Source organism: Phyllostomus discolor, chromosome 7 (assembly GCF_004126475.2).
Source record: "Phyllostomus discolor isolate MPI-MPIP mPhyDis1 chromosome 7, mPhyDis1.pri.v3, whole genome shotgun sequence".
Classification (NCBI taxonomy): domain Eukaryota; kingdom Metazoa; phylum Chordata; class Mammalia; order Chiroptera; family Phyllostomidae; genus Phyllostomus; species Phyllostomus discolor.
In genome coordinates, this window is record NC_040909.2 from 18,126,327 (window position 1) to 18,145,005 (window position 18,679).

The window sequence follows — 18,679 nt, forward strand, 5'->3', positions numbered from 1 at the left end:
TGTGTGTGTGTGTGTGAGAGACACACACACACACACACACACACAAAGAAACATCAACAGTTTGCCTCCCATACATGCCCTGGCCAGGAATTGAACCTGCAACCTAGGTATGTGCCCTGAGCAGTGATCAAACCTGCAACCTTTTGGTGTATAAGACAACATGAGCCATCTGGCCAGGATGTTTTTGCTTTTGATAATAGCCATTCTAATGAGTGTGGTCAATAATTTTAATTCTAATCACTTATTTCCTCAAAGTATTTTTTCATCAATATGTTAAAATCTTCTAGTATTGTGGGTTTGTCTTCTAGTTCTGTCTAGTTTTGCTTCATATGTGCTCAAGCTATTTTATTCTATGCATATCATTTTTATCTTTTGATGAAGTAACACTTTTTCTTGAAAGTGTGCTCTGTCTTATGTCAAAATACCAGGCTACTTCCTCCTTTAGTTTTTTCATGATCAGTATTTTTTCATCCTTTGCTCTTTTCCACAGATATCTTATAATCAACAGTTAATTTTTTTCAATAACAATCTTTGTTTTTAGTAGTCTGTGTATATTTAATATCATACTGCTGTATTTGGCTTTAAATATATCATCCTACAGTGTGAAACAATAAAATGGATGTCAACTATGTCTGTTTTTTTCTAACAATTTTTATTAAAACATCATTAGAAGGTTCAAAATTATTCTTGATTAAAATTTCATATTAAAATCATTTAACATTTTTACTATTTTTTCAACAAAAAGGAGACTTGGGCCTGATATAATCTAGGTTGAGGATGGTGAAAAGTATACTTTCTCTAACTCCACTACAGGAACATTTCATAAACACTCCATATAATGTGCTACAGCTTATAGTCGACAATTCCTTACTGCTCTATAGTATTTCTCATCTAAAAAAAAAAAAGTGAGTAAACCTGTCTCACAGTTTTTGTAAAGACGAAAGTCATTTATAAAATTTCAAAAATTTTTGTTGTTGCCTTATTTTTAGAAAACAAGAATTACGGAGTAATCTGACAATTTGCTTAATACTGAGATACACAAAATTTTTCCCTAGGCCTTTTCCTTAACCCAAGCCATTATTGTGTCCCTAAACCAAAGGTACCCACATGCATATTTTTAAAGTATGTTTGCTCTATCTGCAAAACCACAGTTGTCCTCTGCCTTGCTACACAGACAAAAATCTTTTCATCCTCTGAGTTTTTATACTATATTTCATACCATTTAAAAACTATTAACCAAAACAATAAATGTTCAAACTTAGTGACTGAAATACTCAATGTCAAAAAATAATTACATTTTTCATAAATGTAAATATTATCGATAATTTAAATATTTCTGTTGCTACTAAATTCCCAAGTTAAAACACAGAACTTATATAGCTCTGGTCACTTCATTTCCATTTTCATCTAAATGGTATTAAAATTAAAAAGTGAAAAATAATAAAAGATTAATATGACTTCTAAAATTTTGTTTTGAGCAATCAACTCAGTTACTATGCTCAAAATGCTCAACATATCAATGATTTTCTCAATGTACAGTTAAGTGTTAACAGTTCTGCCTTATCTCTGATTAAATACTTTACAAGTATTTACAGTTCTGCCTTATCTCTGATCTTTAAACTTCTTTGTTCTCTAACACAGGTATTTGCAACATGTTAATTCATTTCAGGTAAATTTGTCAAACAGTCTTATCAAGGAAATAATAATGATAAAAAAAAACTCTTCAAATACAACATTTGGATTATTCTAGGAAAAGGACTGGTAGGATGGAGTAAGAACTTCTCTTAAGATTTCTGCCCATGATATACAGGTAGCAATGCAACTCACTACGAAGGTTTACAACTGAGAATTTTCATGCTAGTTTAAGATGATCTTTGGAGAAAAACCTTTGTATTTCAGGCGAAAGGGAACATGCAACTTTGATTTGTACTAGGAAAAACTAGGTGTCAAAATAGTGATGATGCCTTTCTGCCACATATTCCAAAAAAAAAATATGACTAAGTAATGTAAAAAAAATTATGACTCAGTATATTCTGGAGATATAGAATCCTAGTCCTAATGTGAAGTACAGCCATAATTCTTTATTTTTTTATTGTTTTTTAAAAGATTTTATTTATTTATTTTTAGAGAGGAGGGAAAGGAGGGAGAAAGAAAAGGAGAGAAACATCAATATGTGGTTGCCTCTCACGTGGCCCCCAGTGGGGACCTGGCCTGCAACCCAGGCATGTGCCCCAAATGGGAATCGAACTGGTGACCCTTTGGTTTGTAGCCCTAGCTCAATCCGCTGAGCTATACCAGCCAGGGCTTGAGCCACAATTCTTAAAACGAATGTTGGATAATTTTTCTGGGGTTCCTTAATTCTCTGAAAATTTTCATAAATGTAAAAAAGTCAATAATAATCTAGAGTACACATACTATAAAATCATAAACTGAATGAAAACTTTATAAATGAGTTAAAGACAACAAATTTCAGTGCCCAAGTCAGCACTGTTCATAGGACCTGTGGGAAAAATCAGCTGGGCTAGATTAAGAATGGTCTTTTGAAACATGTTAAGGAGTTATCTCAGGAGCTTCTGAGGAGAAATGTAATGGTAAGATTTATATTTTTAAAAGATCATTTACATATCCCTATAAATGGTGAGTTGGAGGGCAAAAAACAAAAAAAAAGGGTGGAGGACTAATTAGAGGAAACTATTATAATAATACAGATAAGAAACTGACACCATAGTGACTGTGAAATAGGATCGGAAAGATAATTAAGGGATAGAATCCATAAAACCAGGTGAACAGATCCACTATGTGATGAGAGGGAGGGGGTTACTTAAGACAAAAGAGATCAACATAAAATGATTGTCAGGAGAAAACTGTTAACAAAATACTCTCTGTGAATTAAAAGATAAAATATGCCTTTGTTCTTGGATTTTTAAGAATCAATTTACTCACCATTTCAATCTACACTAGTAAATTATGTTTTTAACTTTGTAACTACTGAAAGTCTACAATTTCATTTTTATTTCATGAGTTGTGCAACAGGTTTGGAAATTTTCCCTTTCCTCTGCTACATGCTTTATTTGAAAAATCTAGCTTAATGTTTTTCTATGCATCTTACTGAAGTTTAAAGTCACCCTTTAGTTACTGTTTATTTGGTAGTCTTATAAAATGTCTTTCCTCTGAAAAGTTGAGGTTTCTAAATGAAAAAAAAAAAGGTTTATTTTTTTTCCATAGGAACATAAACACAGTCAGGGAATTTCCAGTCACGTTGTTAAATTTCACGCAGGTCTGTGACTATGTGACTGATTTTTCTGTAATAGATTTTACTTCCTTATTCATTAAAAAGACAGTTTGCCTGTCTCATCTCACTGTCTAAAACAATGTTTGGCATATGGTAGGTGATAAATAAATATCTGTTAAATAATGAATACATTAATGAATTCATATCTCAAATAGCAGGAAAAGTATAACTGTCAAGTGCCAGAGGAAGGTTGCTCACACTTCATTTAATGAGAACTGTAGGAGTCCCTCTACTGGATCTTCTTTCTTTTTCTGTACCATCTACCAACCCCATCCTGGGTCTCTGTTAGCTGTCCTCATATTTCTTCTCCCTACTCCTCACATCAAAGGCTTTCCAGGACTACTAATTTTTTCTTTACCTATGTTTCCAAAAGAAACTCATTGCATTTAGTTCCTGTGCATACAATTGTAATACTGCAAACAATCATGACTGACGACAAATCACTTCAAGTCAAGCAGTTATTATGAAGCACAGATTGTGTGTCCAGGACAAGGCTAACTGCTAGAGGCAGTAGTATAGACTTCTATTGTAAATAGAATAATTTATATTCCATTTGCCACAGTAATTTGATTATGTACTGTCATCCATCTATTTGAAAAGCACATGAACAAGCTCTTTTAGTTAGGAACTTGGTATCAATTCCTTTTTTCCTTGAATTCATATTTTTATTTCACTTCCCCCACATAGGTTTATTCCCAACCTATATTATGCTTGAAAATATTTTAAATTGACCATCCTATCATGTTTCCCTGCAATAAAAGTATATTTTAAACTTCTGAAAACATAAATTCTATGAATTTTCTTTAGTGTTATCATTGAATTACTATAACACTACTGATCAAATAATGCACATATCACAAATTATGATGGCTATGAAATAATAAAAGCCAGCTTTTGTGGGAAAGCATGTCATAAAGAAATGGACAGGGTCTTCCTCCTCCCTTCCCATTCCCATTTAGGTCATGTAACCAGAATGAACATTATTGCTAGAAAAAAACAGAGCTCAGGTTGATTCTATTCTTATTTTTGGTATCTCTCCATTTTAAATATTTGGAAGTAGGAAATTTTCTGGTTATACCAATAATCACACTTTTGAACTACTAAACAATGTACCAAAAATCACAGGGGGTATGTCATCAAAAATAATTTTTAATGACCAGCTGACAACTCAATTGAGTTCTGCAATATTAAAAGCCATTGGAAATTACCATTCTGGCAAAAGAGTTAACTACCCAGCTATTAGAATCATTCACTTTCTAAACAAGATTGAGGTCAGATTAAAAATACTGCTTTATGCCCTGGCTGGCATAGCTCAGTGGATTGAGCGCGGGCTGGGAACCAAAGCATCGCAGGTTCAATTCCCAGTCAGGGTACATGCCTGGGTTGCAGGCCATGACCCACAGCAACCGCACATTGATGTTTCTCTCTATCTCCCTCTGTTCCCTCTCTAAAAATAAATAAATAAAATCTTAAAAAAAAAGTACTGCTTTATTACAGAGTGCAAGAGGTACCATTACCAAAGGGGAAAGGTATCTGATATAGACACACTCTAAGGCAGGTCAATTTTAGCAAAGAAAACATGCACGTTGACAACCTGAAACCTAATACCCTTAAACTATCCTTTGCATAGTCCCTTGGAAAGCCTTCATGTGCCTTCCACAATTAAGGGTTGGCCACATGTGTTGCCCAGTTTGAAGACTGCTGCTTCAAGATACAGATTTGGATGCACACAGTGTTAACAAAAATCACACAGTAGTTCACAACCTTCTTTGTGTGTGTTTGCTGTGTGTGTGTGAGAGAGATGAGGTATAGAAGAGAGGGAAAACAAACTATGCAGGCCTAGACACCAAATTTTTCATTTTTGGTAGTATTTTTTAATCTGCTTTTTATCTGTCACTAAATCTGTTTCCTTACCCTAAAGCTCAACCTGGATATGACTCATCAGAGAAACTTTAAAATACTGAGCTAAATAATTTCCTCCTTTACTCAAAGAAAAAAAGTGAATGTCTGTTTTTCAACAACTCTGAAATTACTCTTAATTAGGAAATTTTTGGACTAGAAAGCATTTCTACATCCATGAATCAAATACCAAATTATTTTATTTGGGATGATTTGGGGTGGAACTGATTTTGGTAACATTCTTCAATAGTCTACTAGCTAAAACACACCGCTTGGTAGCACGCTTTTAACTTTTTCCCCACTACCGTCATTGGCTATGGTTGAACCTCAGGAATTAAGTAGGTTTGTTTTTAAATTTGCATAGTGCATTATAGATGCAAACAAACAGGATTCTTGCCCACAAAAACATTGCTCTCTTCCCTGTCCCAGACCAATAAATTGAAGCCAATGAACCTTCCTAAATGATTACATTAATATACATATTTAAGCATTTTAAACACACCGACTAACTTTAAGTAGTGACCTTTGTTCATAAGAGCTGCGAATTTTCATTTAAATCTAAACCAAAAAGGGAGGCTTAGCAACAATCAAAACATAATTTAAAATAAACCCTACAGCCGAATCAATTCTTTGATGAGTTGACGTTTGGGCTGACGAATTAAAAGGCGATGCAAAAACACCTGCCAACAGAACAATATTTAAGCCCTCGGTTGACAAAAGCACTTTGCAAAGGCGTGGCCAGGAGTGTAACTGTTGCCAGTTGGTGGTTCATGAATATAAACTGCTTGTAATTACCTTTTTCTCGGTTATTCCTTTAACCAGAAATAGCCCTAAAACTCGAGGGCTCCATCTGGCTGCGACTTCCAAACGTGATAAAAAGACAACTACTCCGAACTCCACAGCTCTGGAATGTCATCTAAAAAAAAAAAAAACCCACTGGTGGCAGCAATTCCAGAGCAGCTGGTACTATCACCAAATCCCAAAGCTGTGCCCTAAATTCAATAAATTTCACATTTTTTAAAGAGTTGTGTGTGGAATAACTACGGGACGTTCTGCAACGCGCCCAGTTTGTTTCAAATAATCGCCCGTGGGTTTGAATCAGCCTCTGGGAAACAGGAGGGGGCGAGGAATATGGCTCCCCACGTGCGCCCCTCCTGTACGCACGCGCATCCTGACAGGTTTCCCAGTTCTTCCCAGCAACCGCGAGGCGACTACATTGTAAGCTAGAAAAGGCGCTACCGAGCGGAGCAACACGTAGCACACCCGCTCCGGAACCCTCAACTCGCTGCTAAACGAAAAGGAAGCACTCGACTACACCAATGGAGGCCAAGAGACCAACCGTGACGTCGTCAAAGAACGCTCTTACCCAACTCTTCCAGTTCCCCCTCCAACTCTTCGCGTCGCCACGGCCCCGCCCCGTCCTGCAGCGAAGACTCACGGGACACGTAGTACGCCACGCCCACCTTCTCCCAACTCCTAACCCGCAGCCCCGCCCTTCCAAGCTCCGACTCTCCCTGCTGCTCCCTCAGGCCTGACTTCCGGTTTCCCGGCGCGGCCCGAGGTCGATCCGCGGTCTGTGGCAGTCCCTTTTCCGGCTGTGTGCAGGTCTTCCCAGCACCCCCCTCGACAGGACGCCCCCTCCGCGATGGGCGACGCGGCCGCGGGCCGGTGCGAGTGCCGCGGGGGCCGGCGAGCCTGAGTCTCGCGCGCGTGTTGCTGGGTAACGGGGCTGCTCCGGGCGGCAGCTCTGGCCCTCCAGCCTTGGCTTGCTTCTCCTTCTCGAACCTCCGGGGCCTGGGCAACAGATTGGGGCGAGACGGTCCTAGTGCGGGCGAAGCCAGAGAAATGGGAATCCCTCCGCGGTGTACCCAGGTCGGCTGCCTCCGCTGGAGAACCGGCTGTGTCTTCGAGGAAACCGGAAGCTCGTGGTGACCCCTTGCGACCCGGTTTGTTTTCGGTCGGGCTCCGAACATTGGGGAATCGAAACTCGGAGGCCCTACGTAGCTTGTCTTCGGGGTGAGTGACTCCCTTGAGCCGGCTTAGAGGCGCGGGCAGTGTCAGGACTAACCGCCGCTGCTCCTGCTGTCCCGGAGCCCCGTCATTTTCTCTGACGAACCCGGGCCCCCTCCTACTAGGGAGCGGCCCACTCCTCGGCATCCTGTACCCCTGCCACCCTCGCATCCTGGCTGTTCCAGGCCCATCCTTCACTTTACTTCTCCTTTTCTTTTTGTATTCTGATTTACGGGGGCGCCTTCAGTTTTGTTTCATTCATTGAGATTGCATTTATACCTAAAACGGGAGGGGGGCGCGTGGCTAGGACGGTACTGCCTGCGGCGTCGGAGCAGTGGACTCAACCCCTGTGTCCATTATCGAGGTCTAACAGTAGGTATTCGCCGTTTTTCCTATGTCTTACTTGTGTATTGTATGGTTTTCGGTCGTTTGGATAGTGACTGCTACGTGCAAGGTAGGCTAAGACCCCCTTCCCTCCCACAGGGAACTTGAGTACTCAAAAGTGAGATAAGATACAAAAACTGCAATACAGATGAAAACATAAATTGCTCCAGATGTGTTGTGGGAAATAGGCTGATAAGACTATGACGTGGGAGTATTGAAATTGACCCTTGCCTTTTAAACGTAGAAGACACTTTTCATTTTTGTCATTTTAAATTGGATTGAGCAAGCTCTCGTGGCATAATTTAAATTCCAGTTCTCTAAACATGCCATATCTAATTTTCCTAACCTGTTGTGATCACTCATTGCATCACTTGTAAATTAAGAGTTGTGCATCCCTCAAAGGGTGATTAACAAAATTTTAATTCATTATGGTTTGTAAGATGGAAAACTGTATACCTATGTAAAGTTTTACCATTATAGAAATGGTATAGTGTCATGGAAAATGCACTGGATTAAGTCAAAACATTACCTCATCTGCATGGTGGTTTTTCTACTTGTTAATTTGACACTGGGTAAGGGATAAAATCTCCTCTTGATTTCCTCTCTCTTAAATGGTATTAAGGTTTACTTTTCAAGGTACCTAAGCAGAGTTCCTAAGAGTTCGCTAGCTCTGCAGTCAACTGGGTGATTTTCATTCTTGGCTCTCCCACTTTCTAACATTTGCCTACCGAGAAGATATTTATGTAGATTTTAATGGATTGTTAAGAATAAATGAGACAGTTTCCCTTGCAGGCAAAGCATATTGCTTAACATACTGTAAACACTTGGTAAATACTAATTACCAGCACAGAACACTTTCATGATTAATAAAATAATTTTCTGAAGTTTTTCATAATCCATGAAGTAACAGTCAATGTGGAATGTATATTCTCAATTACATTTGTTATATCGCTATTAGAGAATACAGTAATTAGTGCTAATACCAGTAACATTTAGTGTACATAGGTGCTCAGTTACCTTGAAATGTATTACTTAATGAAAGGAATGAAAAGTAGACTGCTTTTTATAGTACATACTTAAACTTGACAAAGTTTATATGTATGTTAACCCTGAAAGTCTTAGGATTCCCTAGCCATACACATTGATTTCTGAACTCATGTAGTTAGTGAAGTAACTCTGTGAGGGTTATGAAAATGAAAACAAAGTTTTTCTTACTGTGCATGTGATGCTCAGTACATTTTTGGGCACTCACTGAGTGCTCACGGAGTTACAGGGTGTTTTGAGTGTTGAGATACATAGTTGAGTGACAGTATCTTGAAAAAAAGCACTTGATGATCCCCTCTTTTTGAACTAGTTAGGCCATTCCTGTCTCTAATTATTTCATTAAAAATAGAAAAAAGAGGAGTGTTGGTCTATGTGCTTCCATTAAGACTTGATTCTTGCTTCATAGTGTCTTAACTAACCCTATGAAGAGATTCTAGCTCTTCAGAAGTGGAAAGATGATGGAAATTATAAGTAAGACGGTTCAAGAGGCAATGTAGAATAGAAAAAAGAAAGTAACAAACAGGCCTTGATTTAAACTCTGCCTGTCTCGAATACTGCCAGTGTGATTGTAGGCAAATTTGTCACCTCTTTGAGCCTCAATTTTCTTATCTCTGGTATGATAATACCTGCCTAGCCAAGTTTGGGGTAGACCAGAGGTAATGTGTGTACTATATATCTTTTACTCAGTTCCTGGCAGAAATGTGAATTCCCTTCCATCTCTTTAGGTTGTCGTTCCATATTCAGATGAAAATGTTGCCTTCACAATTTAGGAAGGTGACATCTTAGTGATGTACTTCAACTCTCTTGTTTTATTGGTGGGAAAATTTAGATCTGGGGAGGTAAATAATCATGGTGTCAGAATGTAAACTAGAATCTGAATTTCTGAATCTCCATCTAGGGTTCTTTCTACCACTGAGTTCAGATAATTTGAACTCAGATATTAGTCCAGGTAATTTTTGCCTTGTCCAGATAATTTTTGGGCAAGTCAGAATCCATATTATATTGCCTTTCATAGTGTTGTATTAAGAGCATACATTTGGAAAACAGCTTATCTGGTTCACATCCCCACTTTGCCACTGATTACTTATGTAGTTGTAATTAAAGTATTTAATTTTTCGCAGTTTGTTTATAAATTATGAAAATAATACTTAAGTAGAAAAATGCATGTAGAAGCCCTAGTGCGTGGCATATATGAGCAATGAATGGTAGATATTATGACGATGAGATGTGAGAAGATAATTATTTTTACTCCTAGAAAAAAGACCAGGCTGGTATCAAAGATATTCTGTGTTTTGTAGTGTCTCACACCCCAGCATATGTAGCATATCTCAGCTGACTGCAGTGAAGACTTTATTCTGATTAAGTGTGAATCTTTTTCCCCCCCTTTATGTCTCTCCTCTAACCTCAGGAAATACTGTTTTCTATCTACCTGACCTGGCAAATTGTGCCCTTCTTTGTCCATTATTATTGCACTATTGTGATTGATAAGAAATACATTTTTTGGTCATTCAGGTAACCAAAGTAATATTTATCAAATATATTTGGTCTTCACAGCTCTCTGTACCCTTAGAATTTCCTGAAGGATAATAGCTATGAGAGCATCTTTTGTCATAATACAAGCGTGGGCAAAAGTAGGTCTGCAGCTTTAATACAAATAAATAATATAATAAATAAGAATAAACTCTTGCGTACTCACAACTGTAAACCTACTTTTCTCTACTCCCGTATTTGGTCTCATTCTCAACTCCTGGAAATGGGCACCTTCTTACTTACAACAAGCCACTTTCCACCAGATCTAGGTCTATGTTAATGAGATGACTTTGAGACAACACCTAAGGATGGTGGCTGCTTGCCAGGAGAACCACTCAAGTGATTAGAGGGTTGGAACTTTCAGTCCCACAGACTTCCAAGTAGTGGAGAGGGACTGGAAGTTGAATCGGTTGCCAGTGATATAATCAATATTCTCTATTATGTAATAAAGACTCTGTAAAAATGCAAGCAGGAGAGGGCTTAGAGAGTTTCCAGGTTTGTTAAGCAGAACACTTCCATGTGCCATTGTGCCCACTCCCCAAACTTCAGGAGGACAGAAACTCCTTTTTTCAGGATCCCACCTTATGTATCTCTTCATTTAGCTATTGATTCAAGTCCTTCAATTTTTAAGACAGATAAGCAATTTTCCTGCCACCATCCAGTGCATCCCATGTCATGTGTATAATTAGAATAAATATATAGCATAATGGTATAAAACTTGAAAAAGTTTTAATGCAAATAATGTTTTCTTATAGGGAGATACCACCATGTGTAACTTTATGTTGATTTATAAATAAAATAGGCAATCAATGTAAATATATAAAACAGTCTACGTACTAATTTTGTCTTAAAAATGACCAGTTATCATACTGTATAAAGTATGGCGTTGTTATAGCAATACACTTCCTTTCATCTAAGGTACTTAACAGACTTCCATAGGGTTCCTAGTTTTTTAGTTCTTGATGAACTTAAGTGTGTGAAAGAGTCACTGGGGAGGGAAAAATACTAATAGGTTCTGAAACCCCAGGACTTGTGCTACTTAATTATCGGGCTGGCCAAAAATTTCATTTAGTATTTTCTGTAAAGTAAGACACATTTTTCATTTTCACCAATAACTGATTTGGATATTTTGAGTATGTCGACTATCTCCTGGATAGTATAAAATTGATTGTTCTCAATGACTTGATTTGATTGCTATCAACTACAATTGGCCTACCTGATTGTGGAGCATTGTCTCAGGAGAAATCTCCAATACAAAACTTTGCAGACCACTTTTGACACACTTGATTGGTCAGCACCTTCTCCATGCACTACAAAATCTTTCTTTGCATTTCAGTTGCATTTTTACTTTTCTTGAAATAAAGCATAATGTGCCAAAAATGTTGTATATTTTCTTCCATCTTTAGTATTAAAATGGCTACACAAAAATTCACCACCTTTGATAAGGTTGTGTGTATTTTTTAAATGAACGCTGCTATGACACCTGTCACAATACAATTGAACAAAATTGTTTCCACTGAAGTTTAAGACATCTAAGCACTACTATAGCCATCTTATGGAAAAAACCAAATGAACTTTTTGGCAACCCAATAATTACCTTGTTTTGGCTAAGCTTTATAACCTTGCCAGGTCTCAGTTTTCTTATCTGTGAAATAAGTGCAATAAGATTTTCTATGTCATAGGGCCATGATGAAAATAAACTGGGGGTATCTGTAAAATGCTTAGCACAATACTAAGTAATTCATTTGGTTTTGAATATATTTTACAAATGTTACTGTAATTTTTAGGACTGTAAGATGCACTGGACCATAAGACACACCTAGGTTTTAGAGGAAAATAGGAAAACAAAATTGAAGCACAAAATGTGGTAAAATATTCAATAACATATATAACATAGGTCACTGCCCTCCCTCCCCCACCGTAGTGAGTCAGGCACGCTACATTGGAACTATAAGATGCACCCCCCTTTTCTCAAATTTGGGGGAGTGTGTTTTAACAGTCCAGAAAATATGGTACATAAGTATTCTTCACCTTTTTATGTACCATGTACAGATCTGTCTTAAATTCCACAGAGTAAGAACCAAATTCTGGAGTCATCTCCATATCAAAAAAAGAACCATCTCAGGGCTAATCAGATGGGTCAGTTGGTTGGCGCATCCTCCCATACAGCAAAAAGGTTGGTTCAATTCCTGGTCAGGGCGCCTACAGGAGACAACCAGTCAATGTCTGTCTCTTGTTCTCCCCCCTTTCTCCCCCGCTTCCTCTCTGAAATCAGTTTCTGTGTGTGTATGTCTCCCTTCAGGTAAGGATTTTTTAAAAAAGCATTTCAGTTAGTCTCCATTCTGTTTTTCTAGTTGTAATTCTTGATGCTATTCCTTTTTTCATCCTTTCTCCCCACACTCTTTCACACCTTTGAACTTGTCCCCCCCATTGGAATTTAGCAAACACTTTAGGTTTTTAGTACAATAAGTATAATGAAAATAACCACCCTCTTAATTTAAGATTACAGGCTTAATTTAGAGTCATTCGATCTCTTGTGGTATCTTCTTTGAAAACCACTCTTCCTCTCCATCCCTCCAGCCCCATAGCATTCTGTATTGTTTCAAATATTACTTACCTTAAAGTGCACCTACTGTAGGACATCTTTGTAGAGAGCAGTTAATGCTTATTTCTTGTTTCTCAGCTGTGTTTTTTAAAAAAATTATTCCAGTTGAATAAGTCCTGCCCATTAATATATTATAAATCAGATGTCTAAGATGGGCACAATTTTACCTCTCCCTAAACTAGACTACATCCTACACTTAACTAGCCATTTACTCTTCTTTTTCTTGTTCTGCTTTTAAGATATTACGCATGTGTGAAAGAACCTTATATGGAGATACATGGACATGCTTGCAGTTTGCAATATGGGAATAACCCATACTTGCCTTTGGAAAGGAAATAAGAGAATTTCAACTAGCAGCAACATGATTGGAATGATGTTTGCTGTTATGTTGGTATAGCATTGGCCCCAGAGAGAAAAACTTAAGCCTCTTTAGAGGAAGAAAACTTACATAAACTCTTTTTCCATCATTAGGAGAAAGTGCAACTTGCACTGGAAGTAGTGGGAGTTAATTATGGTTATGAGATCTGCCACTTTTGGAGGATATCATAGGTAGCCTAGTCCCTTCTTGCTTTCGGATTTCATTGATATACTGGGAAAAACTCCATAGTTTAAGAGTAGGAGTTAGTGAAGATAGCTTGAATGGCAGATTTCACCTACTCTGACTTGTAGGATACACATTTATTTTTGCCTACCTTTCCCATAATCCATTTGGAAAACAAATTGCTAGACACTTCAAACTCTGGCCTTAATTGTAAGCAGTTGAAAGGTTTTAGTTATAAAACCAGAAAACCAAAATACACAGTGATAAAAGGCCAGACCCCACCCTGCCCCCCAAAAAAAATTTTTAAAAAGCCTTTCCTCAGTATTTATGTTGTCTGAAATAAAGCAAAACAGACTTTACAGGCATTGATTGACACAGGGAAGGAGATCAAAAATTTCAGAGGAAAACAGACATAGTAAAACATAGATTCTGGACCTGTATTTACACCTCAACTCTGCATTTACTGCGTTAATACAGAAAATCACTTCCTTCTGCATCAGTTTCCTCATCTATAATACTTTTTAGAACAGTGATTGACACTAGTAAGCAATCAATTATTTCAAGCAAGGGATGGCAATAAAAACACTTTTCAGGAATCATTAATGGAATGTTGTATTTGGTGTTTTATTTTGAAAGATTGTTTAGGTTCTCTTATGGCCTGCTGTCGCTCTTACCCTGTCTTCCCCATGTAAGTCTTTAGAAGGTTTCAGCCACTATTTCACCTTCCATAGTATTGTTCAGGAATGTAACTCAGAACTCTCATTGGGGAAGTAATGCTGAACCTAACAACAAAAGTAGATGTACAAAGCTAGTATATTGTTCACTGACTAATGAAGTAACTGGTTTCTCTTAGGTTTTAGACCCAGAGTTTCTTTTTCAGTCCTATTCTATCCATTCTTCACTCAATAATCAGCATTTGCCCTAGCCAGTATGGCTTGGTTGGAGTGTTGATCAATAAACTAAAGGGCCATGTGTTCGATTCCTGGTCAGGGCCCATGCCTGGGTTGCAGGTTTGGTTCTGTTCCCAGTCGCAGCACATACAACAGGCAGCTAATCAATGTTTCTCTCCCTCTTGTCTCTCCCTCCCTTCCACTCTATAAAATCAATGGGCCTATCCTCAAGTGAGGATTTAAAAAATTAGACTGTTTAAATAATAATAATATTGAGCATCTTGCACACAGTGATGAGCTGTGGACATAGTAATGAGCAAGAACAAACCTAAACCCTGCCCTCACAGAGCTACAGTTCTACTAGCTTTAATTTGGGCAAATTACTTTACTCTCCCAATCCCAACCAAATGTAGATGATACCTACTTCATAGAATTGTATAGATGAATTTAAACAAGGTAGTGTTAAAAGAATGTAAAACATGGTATGGGACATAGTGGACACTCAAATATTAATTCTTTTGTCTTCTATTGTGAATGTATAACAAATATAATCAGTTAATGGTATAGAAAGAATATCATGGAGTGTACATTAAAACATATAATGTATTTGTAATGAATTATACTGAAAGAACTCTTAAAATTTATAATTTGGGAAGCTATAAAATTTTTGTAAGATTTTATTTATTTGTTTTTAGAGAGGGAAGGGAGGGAGATAGACAGAGAGAGAGAAACATCAATGTTTCTCAATGTGCGGTTGCTGGGGGTCATGGCCTGCAACCCAGGCATGTACCCTGACTGGGAATCGAACCTGCAACACTTTGGTTTGCAGCCCGCGCTCAATCTGCTGAGCTACACCAGCCAGGGCAGAAGCCATAAAACTTGCTGCTTATATCTAAGAGTGAAAATGATGAAGAAGAAATACATGACTATAAAAAATTTAATCTTTTTCTTTGAAAATTGTTTTGAAATGGTGTTTCATAACTTTTTAAAACCTACTAATAGCTTAGATTATGGTTTTATATGTTCTATAGATATCAACTCATTTAATAATCTTAAAAACTCTGTGGAGTAGTTGCTGTTAGTTCGTACACTTTATAAACAAGGGAACTGAGGCAGAGAGGTTAAGCAGCTTGTCCAATGGCATGCAGACACTAAAGCAGGAGAGCTTGGATTCAGAGCCTGGTTTCTGGCTTGTAGTTTCAGAGCCTGGGCTCCTAACTCAGTACTTATGGTGCCTGTAAAAGAAGCAGGAATTTTTAAACATTGCCTCAGTATTCACGTGACTCTAAATATTTCTTCTTTCTCTGTTTATTTGTTCAATGAGACATTTGTATTTTTTTATTCTTTTAAATAGTGGTCATGGATACACTGGTAGAAGATGATATCTGCATTCTGAATCATGAAAAAGCCCACAGGAGAGATACAGTGACTCCAGTCTCAATATATTCAGGAGATGAGTCAGTTGCTTCACATTTTGCCCTTGTCACTGCATATGAAGACATCAAAAAACGACTCAAGGATTCAGAGAAAGAAAACTCTTTCTTAAAGAAAAGAGTAAGATTTTTGGAAGAAAAGGTAAGCATTACCTTCATTATATATTATAACTACAAGAATAATTCAAAATATTTAAAATTTTAAATATTTTTCTGTCGTGTCTTCCATGGTTATACCAAATTTCCAAAAATAACTCACTTTAATCTGAAAACTCTAGGCATTGTACCCATCATACTGTGCTTCACATATAATGGGACAATATTTATAGAATAGGATTTAGCAACTTGGGACTGTGCACCAAACATTTTTCTTAACTCTTTTTCAGACTGACTTACCTTTATAACTTTATGTTTTTTATTCAGCATTTTAAATCTGTAAGAAATATGGCCAATAAGGAAGGAAATTAGGCGTCAAAGGTGGAAGCTCCTAGAACACTGTTCTATTATTTTTAATAATGTCTTCACCAGGACTTACCTCAACATTCTCTTTTGCTTTTGGGACATAGGTAACAAGAAGAATGATTTTTAACTAATAAATTTCTTCTAATCACCTTTTTCATGAAGAAGCGTGACACTTTTAAATGTAGACTATACAAGCAAGGTAGTTGATTCATTGTAAGTCATCAGGTCTACTTTGTTTTGTATACTGGGAATCTTCCTCACTCATCCATTTATTTTGAGTTTTAAAGTTTTAACTTAGTTTATTTAATCAGAAAAAGCAGTATATTCATATTTTACAAACAGCATCTTCAACGAAGGGGGAAGAAAATAGATTCCATTGCAGCCAAAGAAATGAATTAACTTTTTGTGAAAACTCAAGGATAGAGCTTTGTAGAATTTACTTCATTTGGGGGAGTAAGAGAAGGGGTGTCCATTGTAAAAATAATCATATTTTCTTTGTATTCATATGAATTTACTTTAAAGGTGATTAAATGAATTTGTGACATATTGGGATAAGTAAGAAAAGGTAACATTTTAGAACTCATAGTTGTGTGTATTTTAAAGTTCAGAAGAATATTGTGAGTTAACATTGGAAATATTTCTGTATTTTCTGACCAACAGTACAATTAATTTCTGTTCTGGAATAATATAGGACTTAATGAACTAACCCATCTGCTCCTTAAAAAGTCAAGAACACCTTAACTTGATACTTTTTGTGATAATGGAAATTAAATACTACTGGCATGGAAAACACCTAAGAACTATAAAAAAGTGATATACCGTGTTTTAGTATGATAAATTAATATGTTATAAGACAGGTACTGCAAGGCATAAAATAATAAGTAAAAGCATAAAAGACTACTTTTAAAAATATTCTGTGCTTTTTTGCTTTCTTAATCAGTAAAGCTTGATTGTGTGGAAGTAGACTGTTCAGTTAATTATGATCCAGGCTTTATCCCTACATTACAATGATTAAAGATGTGAAGCCATCAGAAGACTAATTTTTTTTTTATATAGAATACCCTCTGAAGCTTTCTCTTCTAATTTTACACCATTAGCTTATAGGAGCTCGATTAGATGAAGAAACAAGCTCAGTGGGACGAGAACAAGTAAATAAGGCCTATCATGCTTATCGAGAGGTTTGCATTGATAGAGATAATTTAAAGAGCAAATTGGATAAAATGGTAAGTTGGTTTGAAATGAATGACATCTGTATATTGCAAATGAGTTTTCTCATTCAAGAGGTTAAATTTAGAAATAAAAGAAATACTTACATTTATTCAATTGAAAATTGGAAATATATAGGCTCAAGGCAAAAAGAAAATTTTAATAATATTTGCAACTTATTTGTATAATGATGTTTAGGACTTAAATACATCTAACACCACTAACATATTGAAAAATTATGACATGGTAGAATTTATTAGTGTTTAAACAAATAAAAAAAGCCAGTGAATAAAGTCCTACATTAGAAAAAGAAAAAAGAGATTAGTGAAAAACTGAGTTCATTTTCCCACTTTGCTTTTAAAAAACTAGAATCAGTTTTTAAACATCTACCTGAAAATTAATATATAATACCAACCTATAGATTTTATTGAATGTAATTTGGCATTTTCCCTTCTTAACTAGAACAAAGACAACTCTGAATCTTTGAAAGTGTTGAATGAACAACTGCAGTCCAAAGAAGTAGAACTCCTCCAGCTAAGGACAGAAGTGGAAACTCAGCAGGGTATGCTACTTACTTGTTAATAAATATACTAATAGGATGAATATATTTTTCCCTTTGTATGATGTATCCATGATCAGTTTTCTATATCTGTATGCTGAGGCTTTAACTTATTATTTTTTAGGCTTGCATTAATTTCTCTAAAGTGTTGACTCCTTTTAATTTTTTCTTAGATATAAATTGCACTTTTCCCAGAAAATAAAATAGTTTTTATTCAGGGCTAGTTTATGATGAAGTAAATGAAGAAATGAGTAGAAGCCCATCCTTGCCCACTGATAAACCCTGGCTCTTCCTTCCCACTGACATTTTTTGCCCATTGTTAGACACACTGTCAGAGTAGTTACAATTACTTTTTTAATATCTGAAGGTTATTAAAATGTGCAGATGAGTGATGAGTTGCTGGGGTGAAAAGTTAGGTCTTGGGGATACGAGTACTGGCACATTCACATGAACAAACATTCTGATGAAACAAGCTGAGAAGTAGGCCTGAGAGACCTTTCGATAGCAGATAGAGATGAGCTCTCCCATGGTAGCTGATTGGGGCTTTTTCTAGGTAGACTTAGGAACTAAACCAGGGCAAGTCAGTATCTAGCTGTATTGAGGGTCCATTGTGGAAGCCTTATGAATAAAATTATTTTGATATTAATGTTCTAGGCTTAAGTGTAAAACTTTATACTCTGAAAGGACCAGTTGGAGTGATTAACTGAGTTTACTCACTTTAACATTTATCACTGCCTTAACCTTGACTTATATAAAGATTATTAGTCTGTCTATAATTTGAGCTAAGTGTTATGTATTTTGAAGTTCCAAACTGACAAACTTGT

General features: G+C 36.6%; 1 protein-coding gene across 8 annotated transcripts in view; it reads left to right on the forward strand.

The window, feature by feature from the left end:
- Positions 1-6,738: 6,738 nt before the first annotated feature.
- The window catches only part of AZI2 (5-azacytidine induced 2), a 39,753-nt gene continuing 27,812 nt past the window's right edge, over positions 6,739-18,679 (forward strand). For 2 of the 8 annotated variants that reach the window (XM_036030563.1, XM_036030562.1), the window contains exons 1-4: positions 7,232-7,573; positions 15,550-15,770; positions 17,188-17,313; positions 17,759-17,858. In XM_036030563.1, the coding sequence (XP_035886456.1) occupies position 7,573; positions 15,550-15,770; positions 17,188-17,313; positions 17,759-17,858 (448 nt within the window). In that variant the 5' untranslated portion in view covers positions 7,232-7,572. The other 6 variants (XM_036030561.1, XM_036030566.1, XR_004904201.1 and 3 more) reach the window with 6 other exon arrangements.